The 26,922-nt window shown below is 48.2% G+C and overlaps 1 protein-coding gene across 2 annotated transcripts in view; it reads right to left on the bottom strand.

Annotated features, from left to right (window-relative positions):
- Positions 1-255: 255 nt before the first annotated feature.
- Positions 256-26,922, bottom strand: part of SUSD4 (sushi domain containing 4) — a gene marked incomplete at its 5' end in the record, with an annotated part of 132,157 nt that continues 105,490 nt past the window's right edge. The window contains 4 exons of one of the 2 annotated variants that reach the window (XM_084253805.1): positions 256-395; positions 1,366-1,748; positions 5,127-5,271; positions 6,905-7,102. In XM_084253805.1, the coding sequence (XP_084109931.1) occupies positions 367-395; positions 1,366-1,748; positions 5,127-5,271; positions 6,905-7,102 (755 nt within the window). In that variant the 3' untranslated portion in view covers positions 256-366. The remainder of the gene's footprint in view (positions 396-1,365; positions 1,749-5,126; positions 5,272-6,904; positions 7,103-26,922) is intronic. The other variant, XM_084253806.1, reaches the window with a different exon arrangement.

Raw genomic sequence — 26,922 nt, 5'->3', positions numbered from 1 at the left:
GGAGGCAGGTGGCACTCATACGTAAGTCAATGGGATGTGGGATTCAGTGGGATGTGTGTGCAATCGTCCCATGTTCCGAAGCATGAGACACGCTAACACCTTCTTCTGGGAACACACAGGGGTCCCTCTCATCCCTTTGTTCCCCCTTGGTCTTGGCAAATTCTCAAGTCTCATTTAAAAGCACTGCCACTGCAGTTTGTCAGCCTCACTATTGAGTCCGAGATGTGCCATGTGAATCAGTGTCCTTATGGAGATAAATCAGAAAACTTCCCTCATTCTCCCAAGCTCTGTCCTTCTGTGGTCTCACTCCATGGTATAAGGTTCCCATCCCCAAATGGGCAATAGAGTCATCAGGACCTTTCCTGGTTATGGATCTTCTTCCATTAGAGGAATCTCTACAAAAGAAGAGAGGGTTATTAGTTTAGTACACCAAAAAACACTGCAAATATCATGATCTTATTAGTATGAGTTTATTAAAATATCTATATTTCCTGAAATAAGTGAGCAGGAAAGGGAGAAAATGTGAACTTCCACATATCAGTGAATCAAATAAATCAACTCCTCTACCGAGTATCTACTTGCCAGAAAAGCTTACACCCCAGCTCATTAAAAAAAAGGGGGGATTTTAACCATGGGATCTACTAGGGGAAAGGCTAGCATTTGAGGTACAGAAGGACAGAAAGGGAGCTCCACGGGTAAGCAGGAGACTCCCATTTTCACATCATTACTGCCATTTCTGTGGATACAAGGTGGAATGAGTGTTCTCCTATGTAAATTGTTCCCAGAGCCCCCTCCCCTGGCAAAAAGAACTCTAATTAGTCTGGTACATTATTGCTACTTGTCCTTGAGATCTATAACTTGCCTTTCCTTTGGACAGGGGCACATAAATCTTCTACGTCACACCTGAAGAAAGCAAACTGCACGTACACAGAACTTCTCCAGGGCTGGGCCCCATGCACATGCCTGGGTCTCCTCTCCTTGCACGCGTGTTATCCTGCTCCTTTGCTCTACCTACAAAATCCTGCCCTATCAAGAGGCAAAGAAGAAACACCCGCTATGAAACCCAGGGCCGCCCGTGACCGCTCATCTATTCTGGAAGGCTCGGTGCTCTATTGTGCCTCCTGAACTTTCAGTTAATGGGCTCATCACTTGTGAGACGGACAGTCACTCCTCCCAATAATTGGTCTTGCCTGTGGCATCCTTGTACAGAGAGAGCAAGAAGAAATTGAACTTGAGGGTGAAATGGAATGAGTCGGCTTTGTGCCAGGTATGTGGGGTGCATCACAAGAAGCTGGCTCGAAGATGTTGAGTGCTGGGTGCAGGGGTGTGTGAGAGGGCGGCTCCGGGCTTGAGGCAAACACTTACCATCTGCGATGTCGATGCCTGGGCTGGTGGATGCCACCTCCCCTGCTGTGCTGGCAATCGTGTCAGGGTCGTCAGAGGCTGGGAGGGTGCCCCCTTGGCCCATGGGGGTTGAATAGAGACTCTGGAGTAGTTCGGAAGAGGCCGAGACACTGTCACAGGTTTCTGAATTCCCTGGGCCCGTGTCCATGTCCCCTGAGCCGGGGTATGCTGGGGGACTCTGGTCATCTACAGGCAAGGGGCAGCCCTGGCCCATCGAGGCCAGGTACCCAGGGCCTAAGGCACTCAAGCCACCACTCACAGCCTCGTCGTAGGATGGGAGCATGACGGGCACGCCATCCACTACCACAAAGTCAGGGTCACTGCTGGAACTCCTTGGAGGGCCCCTGTGCCAAAGAAAGCGATGTCAAATAGCAGAGTGACGGGCTGCCCAGGAAAGAGGCAGCCAGTGCCCCACACAGCTACTGAGGTTCCCAGGATCTGGGCCAGCAGCAGAACCAGCCTCCCTTTGGGGGGACGCTGCTGTCTACCACGGCAGCCACGCATGCAGTGAACAGAAGCTGCTTCTCTCTGCCTCCTGCTTGTTTGCCTCAGGCAGGGGCACCACCACATGCTTTCCAGTCAGGTGTCCCGGGGTGCCTCCCCCAGGGAGAACAGCTTAGAGGTGCAGTTAATCTCGGATGCCAAGTGCCCACAGGGAAAGTGTAGCCCATGCTTATCTTATGCTTCTTTTTTGTTTCCCACTAGAGTAGGAGAGTCAATCATTATTCACCAAGATAGAAAACCAGCAGGAGGAGGAAAAAAAAGGAAAGCTCAGTGTACCATCTCACCACCTGATTCAGGCCCTGGGGCTCATCCCCACACTCCACCAAGCATCATCGGGACCTGCAGGAGCCTGAGTTGCCAGGGGTGGTGTGGGCGTCAGTGGCGGCGGATGTGATGCTTCTCAGGCGCTCCCGTTCAGGGTGCACATGCAGGTCCTGGCTCTGCCCCTGCACATCCCACTGCCTGGCATTCAACACTGCGACCCTGAGCCCAGGTGGGTCTGACCTCAAAGCCTGAGCTCTGTCCGACCTCTCTCAGCTCCTGACCTGTTAGAGTGACCTGGAATGACTTCCTGGGTGGTCACGGAACTCGATTTCTTGTTTGCTATGCTGGGAACTGGGGCTGAGGGATGTGTCCATAGGGGAAAATATCAGGAAGAGCAGATGCAGATGGATGGGCAGGTCCTGGACCTCTGACAATGGCCACAGGGCTCCAAAAGCAGAGAGAATGGAATGTCTGGATGCTGGCATTTGGGGAGAGGAAGCATTAGGCCTCACCTCTCTGTAACACTCCAGGGGCCGTCTCCAGTCTGCTCAGTTTTTGGAATATGGTTCTCAAGGCTATGCAGAGAGGGCGGGAGCTGTGACCAGGAGGCTGGACAGTCAAAGGGCAAAAATATGTGCCCTTTTCTTTTTTTTATAGTTATGATTTTTTTTTAATGTCAATTTTCTCTTCTAATTTTTTTTGTTTAAATATTTTATTTTATGTAATTCTTACATCTGTTTTCATCTTTGCACAATGTATGCATTTTCATTTTGGTTATATTCCCCATACAACTGCACCTCCCCCCTTATTTTGACTCTAGTCCTTCCTTTCCCCAGCCCTCCCCACACCCCCTAGTGTGTCTCTGGTTTATAGTTGCTTGTTGATTTTGATTTTTACTTTGTATTGATTAGTCTTTTTCCTGGTCCCTTATTTAGGTTTCCTAAATTCCTGCTATGAGTGAGACCATATGGTGTTTTTCTTTTTCTTTCTGGCTTATTTTGCTGAGCATGATCCCTTCCAGCGCCATCCATGTGGATGCAAATTACATGTGTTTATCTTTTTTGAATGCTGAGTAATATTCCATGGTGTATATATGTACCACATCTTCTTGATCCAGTCATCTATTTTGGGGTATTTGAGTTGTTTCCATAGCTTAGCTATTGTAAACAGTGCTGCTATAAACATAGGGGTGCAGGTGCCCTTTGGAATTACTGTTTCTGTGTCATTTGGGTAAATACCTAGGAGTGGGATTGCTGGATCATATGGAAGCTCTATGTTTATTAGGTCAAGAAATCTCCACGCAGTTCTCCATAGTGGTTGGACCAGTTTGCACTCCCACCAGCAGTGCAGGAGAGTTCCTTTAACCAAAACAAAGAGAAACCCCACCGACTGGGAGAACATTTTTGCACACAACACTAATGATAAAGGACAGATCACAAAAATCTACAAAGAGCTGATGAAACTCAACAAAAACAAAGAAAATAATCCAGTCAAAGAATGGGCAGAAAAGCTAAAAAGAAACTTCTCTGAAGAAGAAATGCAAATAGCCACCAGGCATATGAAAAAATGTTCAGCATCACTTGTAATCAGGGAAATGCAAATCAAAACTACCGTGAGATACCATCTTACACCAGTGAGAATGGCACATATTAAAAAAACTAGCAATAGCAAATGTTGGCGAGGGTGTGGAGAAAGATTTTTAAAAAATTTTTTATTTATTTATACAAGCACTGGGTACAGTCAGAAGTGCGGGATTGAGAGAATTCACCAGAGCCAGAGCGGAGAACAGAACAGGCAGGCTAACGGAAATACACTGCTGAGGGGAGCAGCGGCACGGCAGGAGAGGTCTGTTGCGCCATGTGGAACCCTCGCCGGTGGCCAGGATCGAACTAACTAACACTGCAAAGGCTGTGGGCAGCTTTGCAGCCCAGCACTCAACCGCTGTGCCACCAGGGGAGGCCCAATATGTGGCCTTTTCTGAAATAAATGAGAAAAGGCTGACATGGGCACAGGATTCCAAGGAAATACTTCTGACTCAGTGGTGACAGGGGCCTGGATCAGTGAGCCCAGTGGCCAGGGCTGTGTTGTTTGCTGCCCTGCCACTTTCCTACTGTGCAATGATCTTTGCTTTCTAAGCATTTCCTCCTTCCAGCAACAATGATCTGCCAGCGGCAGTGCTGGGTGGTTCTTCTTTGTTCTGCGGGATGGTGGTGTAGTTTGCTGGGCACAAGTTACAGGGAAAGAGAGGGGAGGGACCCAAGGAGGGGGTCCCAAGATGCTCTGCACTCTGGGTGCTAGGCCTGCTCATGAGGGAGTCAGACAAACTCCTCTTCGGTGAAGCCCACTAGGAGGATGAAGAATCCAACCCAAGCACATCCGTGCAGCAGACAACCTCTGTGGGCAGGACCCACCCACACACTCAGGCCCCCTTGGAGCAGGTGCTGATGAGGTGTCCATCCTGATGCCTCACCCATCTTCAGACTTCCCTTCACACACAGATTTTGAGCCTCAGTTGGGTCAGACACCATTGACCTTGTCTCCTGATTAGTTCTATGTATTTCTCATGTGCCCTGGACTGGAAGTGCCCATGTATGGACTCCAGGGCCACTTGCATGCAATTGGCATTGGGGATGGAGACCCTGGCAGGGCTGGGCCCAGCATGCAGCCTTGACACCATGCCCCATCCACACCCCCATAATGCCTGCTTTGAGACTGTAGATCCAGGAAGGAGGCAGATAAGGGTTCCTGGAGGGCAGTAGGAAGAGGGAAATGAGGTTGTCCCTCCCAGACTCTGATCTCCAGACACCCCAAAACATCCCAGGTAAAGTGCTTTTACTCTCTATTCCCCTTAGCAGCTCAACTTTGCCCTCAACAAGGGCCAGGCTCACCAATTTCAATCTTTGCCAGTGTGCCAGCCTGGGGTGGCTGCGGGCTGCCAAGGTCCCAGCACTGACCTGGGGGGAAAGTGGGCCTTGAACTTGGTCTGGAACATCCTGGCCAGGATGACGAGCAGCAGCACCAGCAGCACGCTGGTCGCCGTGAATGCTACAATCTTCCATGTGGTCAGGAGGGTCTCATGGGTGCTGGGCCACGTTTGCTCTGTCGTGGGAGAGAACGAAGCAGCAAGTGAGGCTACTGGACTATGATGGTGCTGAAGTTCCCAGCATCTGTTTGCTGGGTTTAGCTCATCATATGCCCGGGGTGCTCCCCAAGCAGGTCCATGTTACAGGACATCAGGATCACACTACACTAAAAAAAAAAACCCTCTCCACCAGACTGTAGAGACCAGCATGTTCACATTCCATACCTGGTGGCACAGCCTGGCATGGAATTAAATAATGAACCTGCCTCTCAGGCAGAGAATGATGGGGTTCCTCTCCTCTAGAGAAGCTATGTTCCGTGGTGGGCCAACGGAAGGGCGTGGGAAGCTGGATTTGAGTGTTTTGTGAGCTTTCTGGGATGAATTGTTGTTTGGTGTGAAGACAGGGATAGAAGGATAATGGGGACATCCCTCTTCAACAGCCCTCAATCCCCATACCTCTGGTTATCTCGTGTCTGCAGGGCTGGCATTCCAGAAGAGATCCCTTTTGGTTTAAGCCCTGTCTCTTGTAACTTGCCCTCCTTTGCTGCCAGCTTCGCACCACCTCTGTCTCAGAAGTTGTCCTCTTGGAGCAACCTGGACTCCTCCGGCACAGGTTCACGTTGCCTGCTGGAGGCCTGCAGAGGCCCTGGGCCAGTAAACACTTCCCCCATGTGCTGGAATCACGACTGGTCAGGGTAGGCAGCCTCAGGCATGCCTGGGAAACAGGGGATGAGTGTGCAGGACTGGGAGGGGGTAGGAGAGGTAGGGGTGTGTGTGTGCTGGTGCCCTTTATGATGTGCACTCCCTAGTGCACGGAGACCACAGCCAGCAATTCGTTATTAACTAAAAAGCGCTGAAGCTCGTGGACAGCCTATATGTTTATAAATGAAAACAGATCTCAGTTATAATATAGTTGTCTCCCCTTATCCACCGAGGATATATCCCCATCATTCTTATCCACTGCGGGATGTTCCATGGTGGATACCTGAAACCGTGAATAGTACCAAACCACACACACACACACACACACACACACACACACACACACACACACACTGCTTATAACATAAATATATGTATATACATAGATAATGCTTTTTTCCTATACAGACTTACCAATGGCAAAGCTTACTTTATAAATTAGGCAAGGCAAGAGATTAATAATAGCAAATAAAATAATAAAATAGGACAATTATAACAATGTGGCCTAATAAAAGTTACATGAATGTGGTCTCTCTTTACAAATATCCTTTTGTACATAATATTTTCAGACCATTGTTTACTGCAATTAACTGAAATGTGTTCTTGAGTGGAAGAGAAAGGTGAGGTCACACCCATGAGCCCATGTTCTTCCAGTGGAGTGGTGAGCCTGGGAGAAGACAGGGTGCAGAGGTCAAGGAGTCTCCCCAAGGTTGCAAGGGGGTGGGGACCCTGCTCACAGGGAAAGCATTTTAACCTGTGATTGGGCAGGTTAAAGCAAGGGCCTGGAACTATTAGTTGTGAGTAACCACAAAGGTAAGTTTCTCTATCTTTTTCCTCACAGCACTTGTGGGAACGGAGGGAAGGCACCGGGGATGCAACTTCCAGCCACTGTGTGTAGCCTGTGAGCCCGTGAGACTGGCAGGGAGGGCAAGGCCTGGATGAGTTTACCTGACTTGATGCAGTAGACTTGATAGGAAGGAAACCACTCCCCGTACTGGCAGGTGATGTACTTGTAATCACTGGTGAGGCTGTAGCCAGGATCGCAGTAAAACTCCACCACAGTTCCATGGTTGTAGCGCTCACAAGGCCGCGGGTGGCAGATGAAATCACCATGACTCACCATTGGAGGTAGCGGGCAAACTTGGGCAGTGGGGGAGAATAAGAGTTTCAGAACCACATGCTCATCCCTGTCAGCCACCCCCCAAGCAGAGATGGGGAGAACGCACAACTCAGAGATGTGCTGTGACATTAATTGCCAGAAGAGTGAGTTGTCCCTTTCATATTGTCACGTGAGGTCAAACAGATGTCCACTATAATATTCTGACCAAGTGTGGCTCTCATACGGCTTGGTAAAGGACATTGTAAAAGAGTTTTACACTGCAAAGAGTATGCCTACCTAATAGACAGTATTAAGCTACTCTATTAATAACGCATGCTATTATGTGCCAGACAACCTAGTAAATAAAATTAAGATATTTATGGGCAAAATCTTTACTGAAAGGAATAGCAATCCCGAGTCTTGCTTCTGTGACTACGGGAGTAATTTGGGACTGTCCAAATCCCTGGGTGTCCCTAACTCGATACCCAAACGCCTCATTGAGGGTTGGTTGTTGAGAAATATGCAGCAATTCTGCCAGCTCTGCAGGCAGACCCAGGTCTCAGCCTCTTGCTCCTGGGCCCCCTGACCAGTGGGTGACCAGCCTGGGGTTCTGGGAGGAGACCCCAGGTTCTAGGCTTGATTCTGCCACCAACACACGGCATGACCCCATGCACATCACCTGACCTCTTGAAGCCTTGATTTCCCCCTCTGAAAAAGGGGGAGCTTATTCTACCCTACATGATGTTTTACTGTTTTTCTAACTGGAGTACACTATGATTTCAAGGGGGAAATGTTTTCAATTTTCCCTCTTGAGCCTGCCCTCTGGTGAGTACACACTCTACTGAGGCCGGCTTCAAACTCATACATCTGGAGATGACTAAGAACTCTGACACATACACAAAAGTTAACTTTTGAGCCCCTTCTCTGGGGCTCCTGATGCCCTGACCAGTGGAGAGCCACAGGCACACTTCACAGCTCATCCTCACACAGGCCATATCCATGGGGGCACTGCTCACCCCACACTGGCCACCAGAAGGCCACAGAAAGCACACTGGCACATCATAGCAGCAACATGTGCCCACTGAGGCCAGATAACCAGGTGGGCTCCTGTTCAGGGGGCCCAACCAATGGAGGCGTTCCAAGGTATGGGGATGAGGGTCAGTAGGGTAAGGAAAAAATGTCAGGCTTTTCTGCCCTCCCGCCATCAGGATAGATGATGGATCCTTGCAGTCCTGAATGCATGCCTGATGGCGGGCACCTGGAGTAGGGTGTGGGCATAGGTAGATGGGATTCACCTGGGCTGAGACTAGGCTTTTAAGGGCGGCATCACGGGGGCTCCAGCAGAAGCCGATGAAGAAGCCGAGAAGCAGCAGAACGAACAGAAGAGCAGAGAAGCAGAGAGAAGGCCGGAGAGCCCAGATAGTGAGGATTTGCTGGGGGCTGGGAGGACTGCCAGCCTCCCGGCCCACCAGCACCCCTGCCTGCCATATGCCTGATAAACCCCAATAAAAACCTGCAAAACCACTGAGGACTCTGACTCCTCCTTTACCCCTGTCTGCTGGATCCTAGAAAACCTGCACTGTGTCCATTCCTGCTCTTATAGGGTCTCTATAGACACTATGTCTAATCCTGCAAACAATGTGGCAATAAGACCTTCTTGGTTCTTTGAGAGATAAGGAAACAGAAACCCAGAGAGTTCAGGTTTTCCAGAAGCAGCTAGAGGAGGTTTGGAGCTCAGGCTTCTCCAGGCAGTCTGCTGTCTGACTCACTCACCACCCCATGACCCTGAACTAGTCGCTTCTCATCTCCGAGCTTCCATGTCCTCATTTGTAAAGCAAAAGCGTCTGAGGGTTATTCTGAGAAAGGCTGGCAAGGCTTCTGTTCAGAGCTGACAGAATGTAAGTGGAAAGTGGGGAGAGCCGGGTCAGAGTGGCCAGGAGAGGACTGTAATGAGGTAATTGCTTGTAGATGTGATAGAAAAGCTAATGAGATGGGGGGGAGGTCCCCTGAGATTACCAGTAGATGGAAGCCACTCCCTCCCCTGCATGGGCAGGATGAAGGGGTCCTGGTTACTGGCTCACCCGGGTAAGTCGGAACCATGGGGTATAGTCTGAATGCTGCCCGAGATAGCCCCTGGACAGAGGGTCAAGGGGAAATGGCTGGGCCTCTCTGCCTGCTGCCTGCCAGGGTTCCTCTGGACAAAGTCAGAGGGAAGACAGCTGGTCAGGGGGATTGGGAACAGGCCTGCAGGGGGCAATGCAGGGGAAGGTCTAGGAATGGCCCCATGAACTCCAGGAGTGGGGGCTGTCAGGTGACTGCTGCTTGGTCCCACAGGCGGTCACTGGCAGTCAGGTCTAGAGCCGTGACTTTGAGGTAGAGGACATGTCCTGGACTAGCTGGCCCCTTCCCCAGGGCTGCCCAGCATGAGGAGTCCCATCACCCATCACATTTCCAGGCTAAAACCGGAGATCTTGTCAAATCACTACCTCCAAGGTGTCTCACGAAAATCCCCTGGGAACAAGGGCGCAGGGAAGGGAAGGACAGCTGGTCAGAAGGAAATAGAAAAAGTCACCAGCAGCATTCAGCTGGCCCTGGGTCGCCCCAGGGACATGGCAGCAAAGGCACTTTCCTCCACAGAAGCCCTGGAGAAACACAGGGAAAGGAGAGCACTCTGGGCTCAAGCACATGCCAGCCCAGGGAGGGGCCCAGAACTACATTCCTGGGCTGAGGGACTCTGCCGCAGAGGGAGGGCAAAAGGTCTTGCGGGGAGATTTGAAGCCACTGAGAGACCAGCCTGATCTTCTCTACCATCTCAACCATCCCGCGGCCTCCAGCCGCCCGTGACTGCCAGCGTCCTTCCTGTGTCAGGGCTCTACAGAGCAGCGGGCACCCCTAGCAGGCCCTCCAAGCAGTCTCCGAGGATCAGAAAATTGCCAGAAGGTTTTCAAGACCCAGAAAACCTCCTGAGAGGTGGGAAGAGGCCCCATAAATGCATGCAAGTTTATCAGCAGCTTCCTCCTCCCTTGGCCTGAAGAAAAGGACTGCTCAATCTTTGCCTCAACCCCGAGGCAAGTGGTCCCAGGATGTGCTGAAGAAGGACAGGGCTGCCTGGATCAATTACTCAGTAAGGGGATCATTTAAGAAGGGAAGGTGGAGATATGGGAGGTGCCCCCTGGCACAGCTGCAGGAAGCCCCAAACTTAGGTTCAAATCCTCCCTCTCCTGATGAGCTGGGGGGTGTCAGCAGCTTGTTTTACTTCTTGAGGTTTTAGCTTCCCCATCTGTACACTGAGAAATGATTCCTAACTCCCAGGGGTGTTGTGAGAACTAGAAGGTGCCTGTCAAGTGTGTAACACTCGGAACCCAGCAGACACGTAATGAATAACAGCATGTAGTATCAGGAGCCCCTCCCAGGATGGGTGCTGCCAGGCCTCTTATGCAATCGGGATTCCTGGATTGCACCAGGCCAGTCCCATGCTTTCCTGTACAGAATCTGGATGCATCTTATCACTGTTTTCTCAGAGGCCAGATAAAAACCACCCATTGTAGAAGCTTTAATTCCAGGACTGTCATAACCAGCTGCTAATGGAGATGCATGTCCCCCTGGGCAGAAACATTCATCTCCACACCTTGCAGTGTTTCTGCGGATCACACCTGGCCAACCATTAGCTTTACTGCCAGGGAAACCCCATGTGTCCTAGGAGGGGCAGAAGTTGAGGGTGTCCTTTTAATTTTGAAGAAAATGACAGTAGAGAGCTGTTAATTTAAATTTGGGAAGGTATTCCAAAGATAACAATATACGAATACCTGTGGCTCAGGGGTCTCCCACACCACCCCCCCAGCCTCTCCCTGGGTTAAACTGAGTTCTGTGACGTCTCTCCTCTCTGTATAGCCCCCCTCTGCAAGAGGCAGGCACACCTAGACACAGATGACACCCCCACAACCGGAGGCCCTAGGCACGAGGGGAGAAGCCATATTCCTGACCACATGGCTAACAGGAGGGAAGAACCCATGTGTTCTTGGAAGTCCCAGGTGGTCTGCGTGGAACTGCTTTCCTTAGAACTGCCTCCGGTTGGGCAGCCACTCGGACCCTGTTGGCCGCCAGTTCTAAGCAAAATCATACCCGTGAAAACCCGTGGGTGGTGTGAACAAAGATTCTACTGCAAGTCTATTTTTTTAAAACGTTTTTCACAACTTTTGAAATTATTAGCAACTGTAAAGGCTTTTGTGAGGCACAGAGTCCCAACATAGGGTGGTTACAGGCAGAATGTGAGAGAGGCTCTGCTGACACTAGTCCCAAAGACTCACCTAGCCCATGCTCTGCCATGGCAGAGGGTCATGGGTCCTTCCTGGTTAGCAGGGCAATCCCTGCTTATCCCAGTGGCTGTGCAGTACAGTCCTCACCCTACTTAGTCTCTCATGGGCTAGATTCAGGAAGGGCATAAACCTACTGCAGAAGGACAGCTCTAGTTGCAATGTGGAAGCACAGACTGGGACAGAAGTGACGAGGCTGCAGGAGGCTGATATCCAGCTGAGAGAGGATGGCAGCAGCACAGAATGAGAAGTGATGGAACCCATTTTAGGACCTGTTGCCAGAGGGAAATGTAGGCACAGGGCGGAGGGCATTAAGGATGGGTCCCTGGTTTCTGACATTAGCCCCTGGAATGGAGGCACCAGTCACCATGAAGTGCTTGCTTTGTAGGGGAAGGCGCGAAGATGTGGGTTTCACACTGGTTATGTTGGAGCTGCCAGTGAGAGCCAGCGAAGCAGCCACCAGGAAGTTGGAGAGAGGGTCTGGTTAAGTCTGAGCTCAGGAGTCAGGAGCCAGGAGCATAGAGGTTAATACTTAAAACCATGAGAAGAGAGGAACTCATCTGAGGAGAGAGAGGGGAGAGAGAAAAAGAAGGGGTGCCAGGTCAAATGCTGAGTTGGGGGTAAAGGAGACTGGCATATCACCAAAGCCAAGAGAGGAATCTGTTTTGCAGAGAAGAAACTGGTTCCCAGCAAGCCAAGAAAGATGGGAACAGAAATGTGACCTCTGACCACATGGAAGTCACTTTAGTAGTGACTTTAAAGGAAAGCACTTTAGTAGTGATAGAGGGGAGGTCAGTGGCAAGTGTAGATGACTCATGAGAGAAATTTCCTGAAGGCACGAGGGGCAGCTGGAGGGCGGGGGATGGTTCCCCTCACCCCCGTAGGCACTCTGTGTTGACATGTTACATATGAAAGTGTTCCAACATGGAGGACAAGACTGGCAGTGCAGGGTGGGAGAGGGACAAAGGAGGTGAGAGGAGATGGGGTCACATGTGGACAGACTGGCCTTTGCCAGAGGCAGAAGGCAGGCAGAGAACTACAGCTGGACAGAGGCTGGAGTAGACCTGAAGCTGGGGGTGTGGTGTGCGTGTATGTACAGACAAAGGTAGACTCTCTGAAGGCCACTGCTTTGTGAATGAAGTATAAGGGAAGGCCACGGTTGTGGAGAATTTAGAGTTGAGAATTACATATATCACTTCCCACAGCCCTTCACCCATTTATGTATTTCACCATGTGCAAAAGAGGAAAATGAGGTTTAAAAATAGTCCATGTACCTCATAAATATTCACACAAATTATCTTGGGGGCACAGAGAAATGTAGAACACTATACCCGATAGACTAACTTTTTTTCAATCCTTCTGAGCTATGAGCCTATGTGCTTTGGTCTGATGTTTCCATTTTTAATCCTCCAAAGGTTCAGAAGCCTCTGGATATTCTTCAGGTAGGAAGGAGCTGCCCCCTTCATCTGTGCACCCAGATTTTCCCTCAGGGCTGGAGGCTCCTGGGTGCGCAGTACAATCCTGTTCCCCTCTTCCTGGACATAGTACTGTTCACACTGCCCAGTGTTCCCTGTTCCTCTGAGTTTTGGTCCATGGAATGTGAGCAGAAGTGAGAAATACTATTTCTAGGCTTGCTAGAAACACACAATCTCAAGCCATCCCCCAGACCTACCAAACCAGAAGCTTCATTTTTGTTACAGAGAAGAATCTCCATATAAAGGGGAGGTTCCATGCTCCCTGCCCCACCTAGTGAAGGGTGGAGCTGAGCAGCGAGGGGAAACTAGAGAGGACTTGGAGGAGACACATAGAGCAGAGGGACATGATCTAGAAGTCTGCTTGCCTCTTGTCTTTGGACTTGTATCAGGGACTTGGACACAGAGGAGACACATGGTTGAGAAACACGTGGAGAAGCTGACAATGGCAGCCTTTATCTTGATTTGCACTTTAATTTTGCTTCTTTTGTCCTAGACTTGCCTGGCCTCTTCTGTCCCTTTCCAATGGCTCCTTGCCAGAAGGTGCCTTAGACTTGTGGCATGTTTTCAGGCCTCAGAGGCCCCACTCAACTTTGGTGTTTTATTGGAAAAATATTACCTTTACTTCTCTCTCTCTCTCTCTCTCTCTCTCTCTCTCTCTCTCTCTCTCTCTGCACACTAATCCTATTAAGGTTCTTTTGCAATAAGAGTATGCTTTGTCTTTATGCAGCAGATGGCAGAACCCCTTTAAAGTATGCAAGTTTTGGGGTCCCAAATACCCCTTAGGCTGCACACTAACAAATTTAGTCTGAGTCCCAGGTGATTTGTACATGCAGTTCACTCTGGAAAGCACTGCTCCAGGCCATGAGAAAACTGCAGTTACGTCCAATGGTGATGAGGAGAGAAAGCTTGCTCTTGATGCTGGAATCTGGACTCAGCTGGCCTGGAAAAGCACTGGAAGTGGTGTGGAGCCAGTGATAGTATGCATCAAGCCAGTGCAAAGGCCTCATCTCTGCACAACCCAGCGTGCTGTCTGAGGAACCAGGAGGAGAGGCACAGCTCTCCACAGGCCAGGAGTCACCCAGACCTCCGCCTTCAGGAGTGGGATGGTTGTTAATCAGAAGCTGCCTTTCAGTCCATTGTCCCTAGTCTGATCTGAGTTCAGGTGAATTCCAGGAAGCTGGATGGAACTCTCCACGCCAAAGTCAGAAATGTTTCCAAGGTGACATTAGAAACTGCTTTTAGCTCAGGGAAAAATCAATAAACATTATACAGCACATTACATTTTCCACTTTTGTTTTGCTGTAACAACATGGAAGGCCAATAAATGTGTCCACGAAAGGAAGCAAATGATGATGGGGCTGGGCTTTCAGTCAGATCGGATGGAGAATGGTGTTTACTTGCTCAGAGATGTGCTGACAGATCAAATGGAAAATCAATATTACCCGGTAGGCCCGAGGCAGGGGCTCTGATCTGCTTTCCATCTTGGAATCACCACATCAGGGTGTCCCCGAAGAAATACAGAATGCATCTGATGACAACTGTGAAACTCCAGTGTAAAAAAAAAAAAATATATATATATATATATCTATATATATATATAGATATATATATATATATGACTTCGTGTAAGAAAACTGAAGTGCGCCTGGTTCCAGCAACAGGGGGATGTCTCGAAGGAGCCTGTAGGTGAGGAGCAGATGTAAAACCATGATTTATTCTGACAGCCTCTTGCAGCAAGGAGAGGCTGGTGCTGAAATCAAAAGCTGACAGGTGTTTCTGGATCCCGATGAGGCTGTTCTTCCTTCTTTGTGGCGACTGGAGCACCAACGGCTAAATTGAGTACTGCCTTAATCACCACAAGGTGAAAATAAATCACAAGACATCTGTAGTGTCAAAGTGTCCTGAAGTCTGAACCTTTTCCAAAAGTGGATTCCTCTATAGTTGGAGTTCCTCATGGTAATCAGGGCATTTTAAGTTTTTTAAAGGGAGAGCATTTAGGGGAATAAGATTAAAAAGGAGTGTGTCCCACAAGTTTACCCAGAAAGCCCACAGGTAAGGGATCACTACGAGTAGGTCTTTTTTGCTTCTTCTGGCAATCAACCCACCCTTCTACCTACAGGTTGTGCTGGCATTAAATATTGCCAGTGTGCCTGGCAATCTTTTTATTCTCCCCCCACTAGCTGGACCAAGGTGCCACATGGATAAATATAAATTAATGTATCAAATTTTCTGACCTTCAAATTTTTCTCCCATAATTTTTCCTTATATCTATGGTGTCTTCTCATTCTTGCCTGTTAGTAAATCCTAGCAGATGAGGAAACAATGGAGCAGCAGTTGGTAACAGTGGGAAGCAACTGACCACACTGTCTTCCTAGTCTTCCACGTGGTGCTCTATTATGCATGGAAAATAAACAGCCCTGTTTTCTGCTAGCAAATGTGCTTCTAAGATGTGGACAGTATTTCTTAGTGTTTGGGGAGGGAAAGGGGTGAGTATACTGTTCTGTGAAAAGTGGCTGTTTTCCTGACAACTGAACAAATTCAAGAACCACTGACTTAGAATAGTCATGGACAGTGATGAACATGGAAGAGAAAAATCAGCTGGGAGAACAGAGAAGGAGAGAGAATGTGAGAAAGTGAGAAAGACTGAAAAGACAAAGCAAATCAGTGGATTAATGAAAGAAGGACCTGGCAGGCAGCTTTACACAGCGCCAAGTGCACTTCCTTGGATTTCAATCCTGGCTCAAACATGCGGTAGCTGCATAACCATGGGCATTTTACTTAACCTCTATCTGAGCCAGCTTTAGTTTCCATCATGTAAAACAGGAATAATAAAACCTACATTGCTGGGCTTCGGTAAGAATGAGGAATAATACCTGTAAGTCAGCAAGCATAGTGCTTGGCACAAAAGTTCATGCCCAATAAAGACAACTGTTATTATTATTAGTTATATTGTGAGCCGATGAGATAAAACGCAAGCAACAATTATGCAACACTTAACAAACACTGACTGTGAGAGCAGCACACACACACTTTTCCCTTAATCCTCATGACAATTTTGTAGAGCAGGTGTTGTTATTGCCTCATTTATACAGGTAAGGGGATTGAGGCTCAGAAAGGCAAGTTACTTGCCAAGGTTGCCTAGCAATAAGTAGCTGGCATTTGACCTTCAGTGAGGTTTCCTCTGAAGCTGTGTTCTCACTGAGTCTCGCTGTGGGGTTTTAAGTGTGCAGAAGAAAAAGGGGATGTGGACCACCAAGGTTGGATGTGAGAATGATGATTCTTTCGCTGCTAAGATGTGAAGTGGGGTTAGAGTTTTGAAAAGACTTGGGGCCTGTACACATGGAAAGAAGATGAGATGGAGGAAGTGTGTGGGAGGCAGGAGTGCAGTCTTGGCTCAGTGGGCCTAAGCAGGGAGCTGTGCTGGACCAGAGGAGAGGTAAGCTCAGGGCAGGGCTGTGGGCAGAGTCCTAGGATACTGGGCAATTATACTTTGGGAAACTTCCACTCCTTTAAAAATGGAAGCAATAGGTAGAGGGAAAAGAGAAGGGGCATTTGTTTTTCTCAAGTCTAACAGGGAGAGCATGTGGTGTGGGTTGATTGTATCCCCCCAAAGATATGTTGAAGTCTAATCCTGAGCACTTGTGAATCTGATCTGTTTGGAAATCAGGTATATTGCAGATGTAATCAAGTTAAAATGAAGTGATATTTAAGTAGAGTGGGCCCTTCGTCCATTGTGACTGGGGTCCTTATGTAACAGTGTGATATCCATAAAAAGGTGAGATTCCAGCCTGCCCCATCCAAGGGACATGTGGGCAGCATGGAGAAGCTAGAGAAAACTGGAAGAAGGAAGGAAGAAAATCAAGAAGAGGACCTGGAGGAGAAAGCACATAAAGCACAAGGACATGTGAAGAAACTGTGCTTGCTTTTCAGTCTTGGACTTGTACCAGGGACTTGGGGGACATGAAAGGAGACACTTGAAAGAGACGGAGATGTGGATGAGAGACCTGTGTTATGCAGTATTTACCTTAATTTGTATTTTGATTTCGTTCCTTTAGTCCCAGACTTGTCTGGCGCCTTCTGCCCCTTGCCTATGGGTCCCTGTGGGAAGTTTTTGGGCCTCAGCTGCAAGCTTTTGGGCCTCAGCTGCAAGCTTTTGGGCCTCAGCTGCCCTGCTTTGGGCCAACCCTGGCTGGTAGGGCATTAGCCCATGAGGGGATGGGTAACTTTGGATGCTTGATTTGGAAACTATATTCTTTCTCTTTCTCTTCTCTCTATTGCACACTAATTGTATTGTTGCACACTAATTGTATTGAAGCTCTTCTTTCTATTGAAGGTCTTACACACTAAAGTATTTTATTTTTTTTAAGGAAAGCACCATAGCTCACCTCTGACTGTGATTATTCTTTTTTTTAATTAATTAATTTATTTATACAAGCACTGGGTACAGTCAGAAGCACGGGAGGGTGAGAGAATTCACCAGAGCCAGAGCGGGGAGCAGAACAGGAAGAAAGACCGAAGTACACTGCTGAGGGGAGCAGCGGGCAGCAGGAGAGGTCTGCGCGCCATGTGGAACCCTCACCCAGTGGCCGGGGATCCAACGGGCACTGCAGAGGCTGCGGGCAGCTTCGCAACCCAGCGCCCAACCGCTACGCCACCAGGGAGGCCCTAAAGTATGTTTTATTTTGATGCAGCAGATGGCAGAACCCATTTAGAGTAGGCAGGTTTGAGGGTCTTGGGGCACCCCTCAGGTCTCTGTGTACTTTATAACACTTATAAGAAAAGCCACACAGAGAGTGCCATGTAAACACTGAGGCAGACACTGAATGGTGTGACTACAAGACAAGGAAGGTCAAGGTCACCCCTAGAAGCTAGGAAAAGGCGAGAAAGGATTCCAATGAGAGTCTTGGAAAGAATATGGCCCTGCTGACATCTTAATTTCAGGTTTACAGCCTTTAAAACTGAAAAAATAAAATTCTGTTTTTTAAAGTTACACAGTACGTAGCATTTGTTATACCAGCTCTGGGAAACTAATACAGTCTGTGCCCATCTTTGGCTTGGGAGGGAAAGCTGGGCTCTTGGTCCAGGTTGATGGGGAAGCAGGCAGTTATAGCAGGAGGATTTCCTGGCTAATATCAGAATGCTTGGGTGAAGGAATCAGACACCAGAGATTTCCTGAAAGTGAAGTAAAAAGACAGTTGCGTACACACTAAAGTAGCTAACTTAGGAGATAGGCTGCAGTGGGTAGGGTGGATTAAAGGTAGCAAAGGAAGACTGGATTTCAGGCCTTGGCCCCTAGGAACTTCTTGGGTAGGTCTCAGTCATTCTTCCCTTTGGGTAGTGCCAGCAGAAACTAGGTGGGTGAGCATTGTGCTTGGGAGCAGTAGCAAGTCACCCATAGCTAACTCAAAGGGCCACCATTTATTTGAAAATGTCACACAGTATATAAAGTTCCTTCACATACCATGTCAGCCATGGTTATCTGAAGAAGTCTTTGTTTCCCAGCTTCTTATAAATTTACTTTTCTTCCCAATTAAAAAAAAAATTCCTCTGCATAAAATACAGACAGCACAGAAACACATACTGATGTAGACAGAGCTGCTCACTTATGCTTTCTTGAGCTAAGGACAAATTTTAAAATCTCCATTCCAATATACTTGACCCCTTTTTTGAACTTCAGCTATTATTTACCACCTTCTTAATGTCTAAACCTATTTGTCCTTTCCCATGAGTGAAAGACATTAGAAAATGCATTAGTTTCTCATTCATCAAAGAATAAACTGGCCAGAATGTGAGCTAAGTCCTAGGTTTTTCTGCAGGACCCACAATTACAAAGAGAAAGGTATGTTGTCAGATGAAGTTTATCTCCTTCAAGCACTTTAACTTTAGAGAAATTGGGGTGTGACTTAGAGTCGAACACTGTCTTTTTGCAAAAATAAAATCAAACATGACGACAAAAAAATCTCTCCTCTTATACAAAAAGAGAAAACAATTAGGGTTAGAGGGTTCATGAAAAAAAGCAGATATCACAAAACACAAAGATAGACATGGAAAGATATAAATATTTTCCCTGCCTATCACCTCAGATGTCTTATTACTTTGGGAAAAAAGGACAGGGAATTTTGGCAGTTATTTACGAAAATAAGTGTGGGAGCTGAGGAGGAATGACCCCCAAGCAAACCTCACCCCCATAATTTCTAGTGACTCAGCCTGAAAAAAACACAGCATGCCTGGAGGGATTTATTACCTTCTGTGTTGCATCTGATTGCAAGAGGTTTTATGACCATGAAATACAAGTCACCTAACTTCCCTGAAAGGAAAGTTATGCTCACTTATGCTTTCTTGAGCTAAGGACAAATTTTAAAATCTCTTTTAAAATAAATTCTGCCAGGAGCAGGGATGGAGAAGATATTCTAGAGTTGAAGGCCAAACACTGAAATTTTCCCATCTGAACTGGTCATCTATTTCCTCAGCAAAATGAAAACAAGCTCTTGGTTCAAACCACTGGCCGCAGATTTGCTGCTGTTTAGCTCCTCTCTCCTCTCAATGGCTTGGCATTTAAACATCACAAAATAAAGAACTGCAGGTCTGTGAGTTTTCTCAAAAATAGGAGACCAAAAGGCAAAGTGAGGATAACGTGAAACTGAAACAAAGAAACGAGTTCCCCACCCCGGCACCTCACCAAATCCACTCTGGCCTGCAGCAAAGGGGTAAAAGATTTCAGACCTTCCTGCCATGGAAGGAGTGAGTTCCAGACCAACTGAGTTGGTAAACCCTGAGAGAAGTCTGTGGGGAGGGCCCTTGTGGAACAGTGGCTCTCGCTGCAGGAAATTTGCAGCTGTCCAGTGAATGATGTCCAGAGGGCTTCTCCAGGCCACGGACAAGAGGATTTCCAGTGTCGACATTATTCACTGACTCAACTCCATTCCTTGCACCCAAGAGGTATTTCCATAAAGACAAGAGTGATGGGGCCTGGGTTCAGATGTGACCCACGGCCCCAGGCCTGGGATGGAGAGCACAGGGGTAGCCAGGTTGGGGCCTGGGATCCCACTTCTGAATGTAAATGTGTGGTGCAGAGAGGACATTGTTGGAGTCCTCTTGGTGTTCTCTTTATATCTTGATTTTGTGGGAGAAATCATCCCAAATTCTGCTACTTTCATGGCTTTCTAGTTGGCAGAAGAATCCACTCTCCTCTTCCTTTCACTTCAGGGTGAAATCTCTGCATTTGAATAAGGTGAAGAAAAAAAATCAATATTTCTGGAGGGTTGATGGTAGTGTGTTTCTAACAAAGCCAAATGGAAGGCAAGTCAGGGCATGGAGGTGGGTACTGTCAAGGGGCTGAGGCTGGTGAACAGTGGACCTGAGAGAAAGATGATGGAGAGGTCAGTGCTTATCTAACAGGTCAGAAGTAACAAAACATAAGAGATAAAGAGCCTGTGAAATCAAAGCAGGAAAGCCTGGGAACTTGTTTCTACTTGAAAAATAAGAACAAGGTCTCTTGGTTTCCTAAGACAGAAAGATCAGTGTTTCTGAGTTCAATATAGAAAAAAAAAAAAAGAATAATGAAGCTTCTTGATGCCACAGCACAATCTACTCTTGAGTACAAGAGAGATGTGTGATGGAGAAGGGGAAGAGGCTACAGTGGCAATTACTTATTGGAGAGAGAGACAGAGAAAGAGGGAGAATGAAGCACAGTGATCCCCGCGAAATGCTGTACGACACGCACGCAGCGATTTTCTTATAATCACCCTGCTGAAATGTATGAACAGTACATGGAAATGGCATTAGAATAATTTACTATTGCTTGTGAACAATTAATTAGCAAGATCACTTGCTATTTTGCATTTCCCTCTCACAAGAAAACCCTGCGAGGGTCACAGGCAAGGTAGTTGTAATACAAATAGTGGCTGATACGAGAATTTTCATTGCAAGGAAACCAAATAGCAGAGCATGTTATGCACAAACATACGTGTCCAGATGCTAGACACATCAGCTCACAAGGCACCCTCCACTTTGTTTCAGACCCAGCTTACTAGCTAGTCACCAACACTGGGGAGGGGGGGTGGCCTGTGGTTTCCTCTTTCCTGGGGCCAGGGAACACACATTTGTCTTCAGAGGGAACTGAAGACGCTTGGTTTTGAGAATAAAATCTAAAACCCCTAAGTCTTGGTGGCTGTAAACTGGGTTTCTAATTAAGGTTCTAAATTAGCCATCTACTCACACACTTGGGAATCTGAGGAGGAGGAGACTTTTTGTGTGACCCGGGCAAAGCATTTCATTTCTCTGATCTGAAGTTTCCAAGGAGGCAGAACTAGATGAATGACTTTCATAGGTTACACTGGCAAGCTCTTTCTTCAAATAAGCCTTAATGGGAACACAACATGTAAATATGTAAAACAGAGCCGCTTAGGAAAGGAGCTGCTGAGCAAAACTAGCTGGGGCGCTCTTGGATTCCAAGAGAACTCCTAGGTCTCAGGGCCTGAGAAGATGAGTCCACCTGGCCAGGTATACCCTCACCTCGTAGAGACCTTTCACAGTGGGTGGAGGAGGGAAAAGGGCGCAGACTGGAACTAGCAGACATGACAGAAGCCCTCCCTCTGCCTTCCTGTGAAGAGAGCCCCACTGCGATAGTGGTCAGAACCAAGAGAAAAAAGACACTCATTGCTCTTTTCCTCATTTTATGCTTATTCAATTTCATGTTGGATTCAGCTGCTGGCAGGATAATAGGTGAGTCTGCAGGGGGCATGAGAGCCCAGGAGAAGCTAATGGAGACCATGCCCCTGCCAGTCGGTCCACTCTGAACGATGGGAGCCTGGGTGGGGGTGTGTGTGTGTGACCAGTCAGTCATTGGGAGTATCACTCCACTGGGGATGAGCATGACTTGAATTCCTAATGTCCATGACCCCATATCACTCAGCACATCTCTGGTTGGCACCAAAGCTCTACCTGGGAAGGGGAGAGAGGAATGGAGAAAGGAGACCCTCAGCAAACATCTATTTCCACTTCCTGCCCCTCCCTCCCTCCCTGGTGATGGAAGGCTCATGGGTCAACTACAGGGGACTCAGAAATTCTGTCAGCAATTGTCAGGGGGAGAAAGTCTAGCATTCCTGTCCCTTTGCTTCACCTCCCAGAGTCAATAGAGGACAGAGCAACCAAGGAACAGAGTCAAAGGCTGTGACTGCCAGGCAGGAGTCCGAGAGACTGACTCTTTCAGATCCTTCCCTTCCCTGTGAGGAAGGACTGCCTCGCCCCAGCCCAGGAAGCAACAGAGCTAGTGTTAGAGCCAGACCATAATCCCCACAGGTTCTCTGAGTTCTAGAAGTGCCTGGGAGAGCAGTGTGGGCAGAAACCATGGGTTCAAGAGGCACTGGACCTGGTTCACTTGTGAGAGGGTCACCATGGCAAAGGGGGGAAGTTCTCCTCACCACACTCACTTCTTATGAGTTATTAGTGTTAGATCATGTATTAAAGGCAATTCCACTGTGCCCAGCATAGAGCAGGCACCCAAAGACTGTTGAATGACAAAGGACATTTTAGTTATAACGACTCCACACTGGTGAATATATTGATTGACATATTATCATGTGCCAGGGTTAGGAATACAGGGATGAACAAGGCATTTTCATCTCTGAGTTGCTCAGGAAGAACTTCTGAGTTTGCAAGTTGCTTCTCTATGGAAGAATGTAGGCAAGGGAGGGAGACTGTACCTGAAGATGCCAGGGGGTGGGGTGGGTGTGGGAACCCTGACTGGCACTCCCTCGAGGCCTCGAACAAACCTGTTCACCTCTGGCACTGCCAATTCAGTGCTGCCAAGGAGGAACTGGGAGCGTGGGGTGTGCTGCGTGACGCCTAAGACTTCCGAAGCTTTGAATTCTGTGGTCCGTGATCCAAAATCAGTGCCACTAAATCCCACTGTGACTTGGTTTTGTCATTTCCACTTAAAATCCACTTAAAATTCAAGGTAGAAGACTTTCCAGTTAATTGAAGGATCCGATTTGACATTTTTTATTGAGGAGCCACAGGCAGGAAGGTATAAGAGCCTCACCTCCCCCTGGCATGCTGGGGAGTGTGGCAGAAGAGGGGCACAGGCTCGATCCAGAGACTGTCCTGACTGGGACTTGGGTGAAGGCGAGTGACACAGTGATACTTGACCTTACTAGGGACGACACTTAACAGGATACTTCTTTGGAACTGGCCTGGATTCCTCTGAGTGGTCTGAATTTTCCTTTTGGAAATGGGAACCACCTGGAGTGTTTCTGGGGAGTCAGCTCCCAAGGGCTCTCTCTGTTCTCACAGGGCACAGGGGCTCTGATCTCAAGAGATCTACATGTTTCCGCTGGGTCTTTCAGTTCCCTACACAGGATTCACTTTGAAGTCACGATGCATTTCTCTGCATGAAGGCAGGGCTCCTGGAGGAAGAAATCAGATGGGTTCCCTCTGGTACCTGAAGGGGTTTTGACTGGGGAACAAAGCATAGTTGTAAAGGCAGCTTGAGAGCTGGGACCCCTCCACGTCCGAACTGGCTTTGAGTTTTGATCCCAAATTGGAACCATTCAAGTTGTTTCAATTTGGGCAAACAGGGTTTTTCACGTCCTTATTTTTCCTCCTTTTTTAAATAAAAGCATGGAGACTTGGGCACCAGGAGGTTCCTAGGAAGCCCACTGCTGTGTTCCCTGCCATTGAATCTGAAACTGTCTGGTGAAGCCTCCATCTCTATCCATGTGGGCTCGGAAACGACTGGGAAGTGGGGAAAATCACTTTGGGCTTTCTGAGTCTGGGGAGTTAGAAGGATTTAAACACAAAAAGTTTTAGATGTTCAGCTTCTAATGAGGCCAGGTTTGCTCTTTCCTGGGAGAAATGCCAGCCCCAAGGCTGAAAAGCTTGCTGAAAAGGTCGGCATCAGGGAAGCCACTGCCCAGGTCATAATTACCATTGGGGCCCTCATACCGCGATTCCCGTAGTGATTTATTCCCCTATTTGGAAAAAGCAAACAAGCAGCACAACAAAGGCCCCTGGTCCCCTTGGACCCCCTGGGATGCCTGTGTCCCAGCTGCCATCTGAGTGGAGCCTGGCACCATATGGCAGAGCTGACCCTACACTGCCCCCTCTCCCCTGCTCTTCAGAACCCCTGGTGGGTGGCCTCAGATGAGGGAATAATCTTTCCTAGCAGATGACTGACAAGTGGAATGCTTAGAACCCACTCTGGCTGGGTGATTTCAGGAGCAACACACGAGACACATGGGCCTGTGCAGAGACCTTGTGTGACTTGCTGCTGGTTTCTGTGGTCTCTGTACCTTTCAAAATACTCAGCGTATGGACACAAACAGTTGTCTCCTAATTAAATCATCTCACAGGCCTTTATTTAAAGTGGCTATCTCTGGGGCCTCCCTGATGGTGCAAGGGGTTAAGCACCACACTATGAAGCAATCCACAGCCTCGGCAGCATGAGTTCTATCTCTGGCCGGCCAGGGAGCAACCCACATGGTCTAGCAGACCTCTCCTGCCTTGCCTGCTGCTCCCCTCAGCAGTGTATTTCGTCAGTCTGCCTGTTCTGCTCCCCACTCTGTCTCTGGTGAATCCTCTCACCCCCTGCATCTCTGGCCCGTGTCCCAGCTCTTGTATGCATAAATAAATAAAATCTTAAAAAAAAAAATAAAGTGGCTATCCCACTGATTTCTTTTTAAACACTCATCTCTGAATGTTGGGCCCCTTCTAGCTTTGATCCTGTCTCTTCCCCTGGCAGTCTATTGACAGAAGGACTTCTGGTTAAAGGATCTTGTTAAAGGATAGAAGGACTTCTGGTTAAAACTGGGGAGACAGAGGAATCTTTAAGTGGGTGGGCGACAACCAAGGCCTGGAGTTCTAACTTTGGGTTCAACCATCTGCCCTCCTAGCCCATGTGACCATTGCCACTGCTAAACCTGCCCCCAGGAATTCCTATCACCAGAGAGCTCCAAGCCACCTGAGAATCTGATGGATGCTTAAGGCTTTAGGATGGTTCGTCTCCATGTTGAGAAAAAGTCTTTTCCTATAGCTGCCCTCGGCCAGCATCCCATGCACCCAGAGTCTAGGTATTCGAGGTGCTCAGGACCTCCTCCTACACCATTCTGCATGTGTGTGTGCAGTCTACCCCATAACTGTTTGTTTCATGGCTCATTCATTTACTTTTTTTTATGCCCCTCAATATCCTCCCACATTCCCACCTTGAAACCACTGGGCTGGCACCCCCACATACAACCCAGAGCGATGGGTGCTATGGGCTTCAAAAGGCAGAGTCCATCCATGCGATGAGCTATTTGGACCCTTTCTCTTTCCCCAAAACTCAAGTGGAGACAGAAAATATGCTTCTGTTTGATCTCCAGAGAAAAGATACAAAAAATCCTGTAAATCCCAGGTAGAAATATTCATTTTACAATTTTGATATCGCCTACTAGAATTTTCCTCCCACCCTTTCCAAACACTCATGAACCCCTTGGTAAAGGTGCTGCGTGCATATACGCATGCCATCTGGAACGAGGCTTGTCTCCAGACAATGGGATTTGCCATCTTGTTCTCCCCATTATCCTGTAAACTCTTCAAAGTAAGATATTAAGCTCTTTTCTTTCTTTGTAATTCCCCTGTGCCCAATTCGTGTTACTCCGTCCTTAGCAAGTGTTCAGTGAAAACTACTGACAATGTAAACCAAGTTCCTAGCACTTATAAATGAGACATTGCCCACATCCATTGTCAAATGAGTTTCTTTAAAAAAAGATTTCTTGGATTCAGAGTGTGTGTGTGTGTGAAAGAGAGACAGACAGAGAGACAGAGACAGAGACAGAGACAGAAAGATGAGAAATTCAGAAATGAAGATGACCCAAGGATGTAAAACATGAAGATACACAGGAACAAGAAGGCCCACAGACCCACAGGCCAACATAAAGGAATCCATGGACTCCTTCTAGGTCCAGATCTATAGCTAGGTAAATACATGAATTCATATATACACACATAGAGATAGCTATGTACTCATCCATTTAAAAATGACTCAGTCATCATTCTAGATGAAGACTTTGAGATATCAGATGCTTTTTAAAACATAGCTTTGGGGGCCTCCCCGGTGGCGCAGCAGTTGAGCGTTGGGTTGCAAAGCTGCCCGCAGCCTCTGCAGCACTGGTTCAACCCCCAGCCATTGGGCGAGGGTCCCACATGACATGCAGACCTCTCCTGCCTCCCACTGCTCCCCTCAGCAGTGTACTTCGTCAGTCTGCCTGTTCTGCTCCCTGCAATGGCTCTGGTGAATTCTCTCACCCTCCCACGCTTCTGACTGTACCCAGTGCTTGTATAAATAAATAAATCTTTAAAAAAAAAAAACAAACATAGCTTTGGGAAGACCACGTGCACCAGGACTGTCCACTCACAACAAGGTGGGCATCACAGAACAGGCCTGAAAACACCAAAAAACCCATGCATTTGGTGAAGCTGCCAAAGCTTTTGCTTCCAAATTATAAAATCCTTGATGAAGTAGGCCTCAATTATGAGACTGTTGACATGTGAGCATGACAGCTGTCATTCAACACTGGTGCCAGGGCTTGTAAAGTGCCCTCCATCCTACTAGGGAGAGGAGGCACGATGCAGCAGAAAGAGCCAGGGACCAAGCGTTGGAGAATCTGGACAGTTGTGCCACCCTTCAAGAGCCTGTCTCCTGGTCTGTGAGAGGAGGCACCGCCTGGGCCCAGCTTCCACTGCAGCAAGGCTCTGCTGTGGAGGCTACTGGGCACATAGGAGGCAGCAGGGTGGGCAGTGGGCAGCAGGGCATCCCTTGGACTCACGGTCCCCTGAAGTTGGGGACCACAGCACAGTTGTCAAAATCAGAGCCGTTAGGGACAGAACATCCTAATATACAGAAAAGCTCCCAAGAATGTGGGATGCCCCAGCACATGACTTACGCCATCAAGAAAAAAAATCAAGGGCCTCCTTGGTGGCATAAGAGTTATGTCTCAGCGCTATCACCCTATCACCGCAGTGGCATGAGTTCGATCCCCGGCCAGTGAGCTGACCCACATGGCGCAGCAGACCTCTCCTGACTCACCCGGTGCTCCCCTC

Source organism: Talpa europaea (assembly GCF_964194135.1).
Source record: "Talpa europaea genome assembly, chromosome: 14".
NCBI lineage: Eukaryota > Metazoa > Chordata > Mammalia > Eulipotyphla > Talpidae > Talpa > Talpa europaea.
This window is presented reverse-complemented; position numbering and strand designations above follow the sequence as displayed.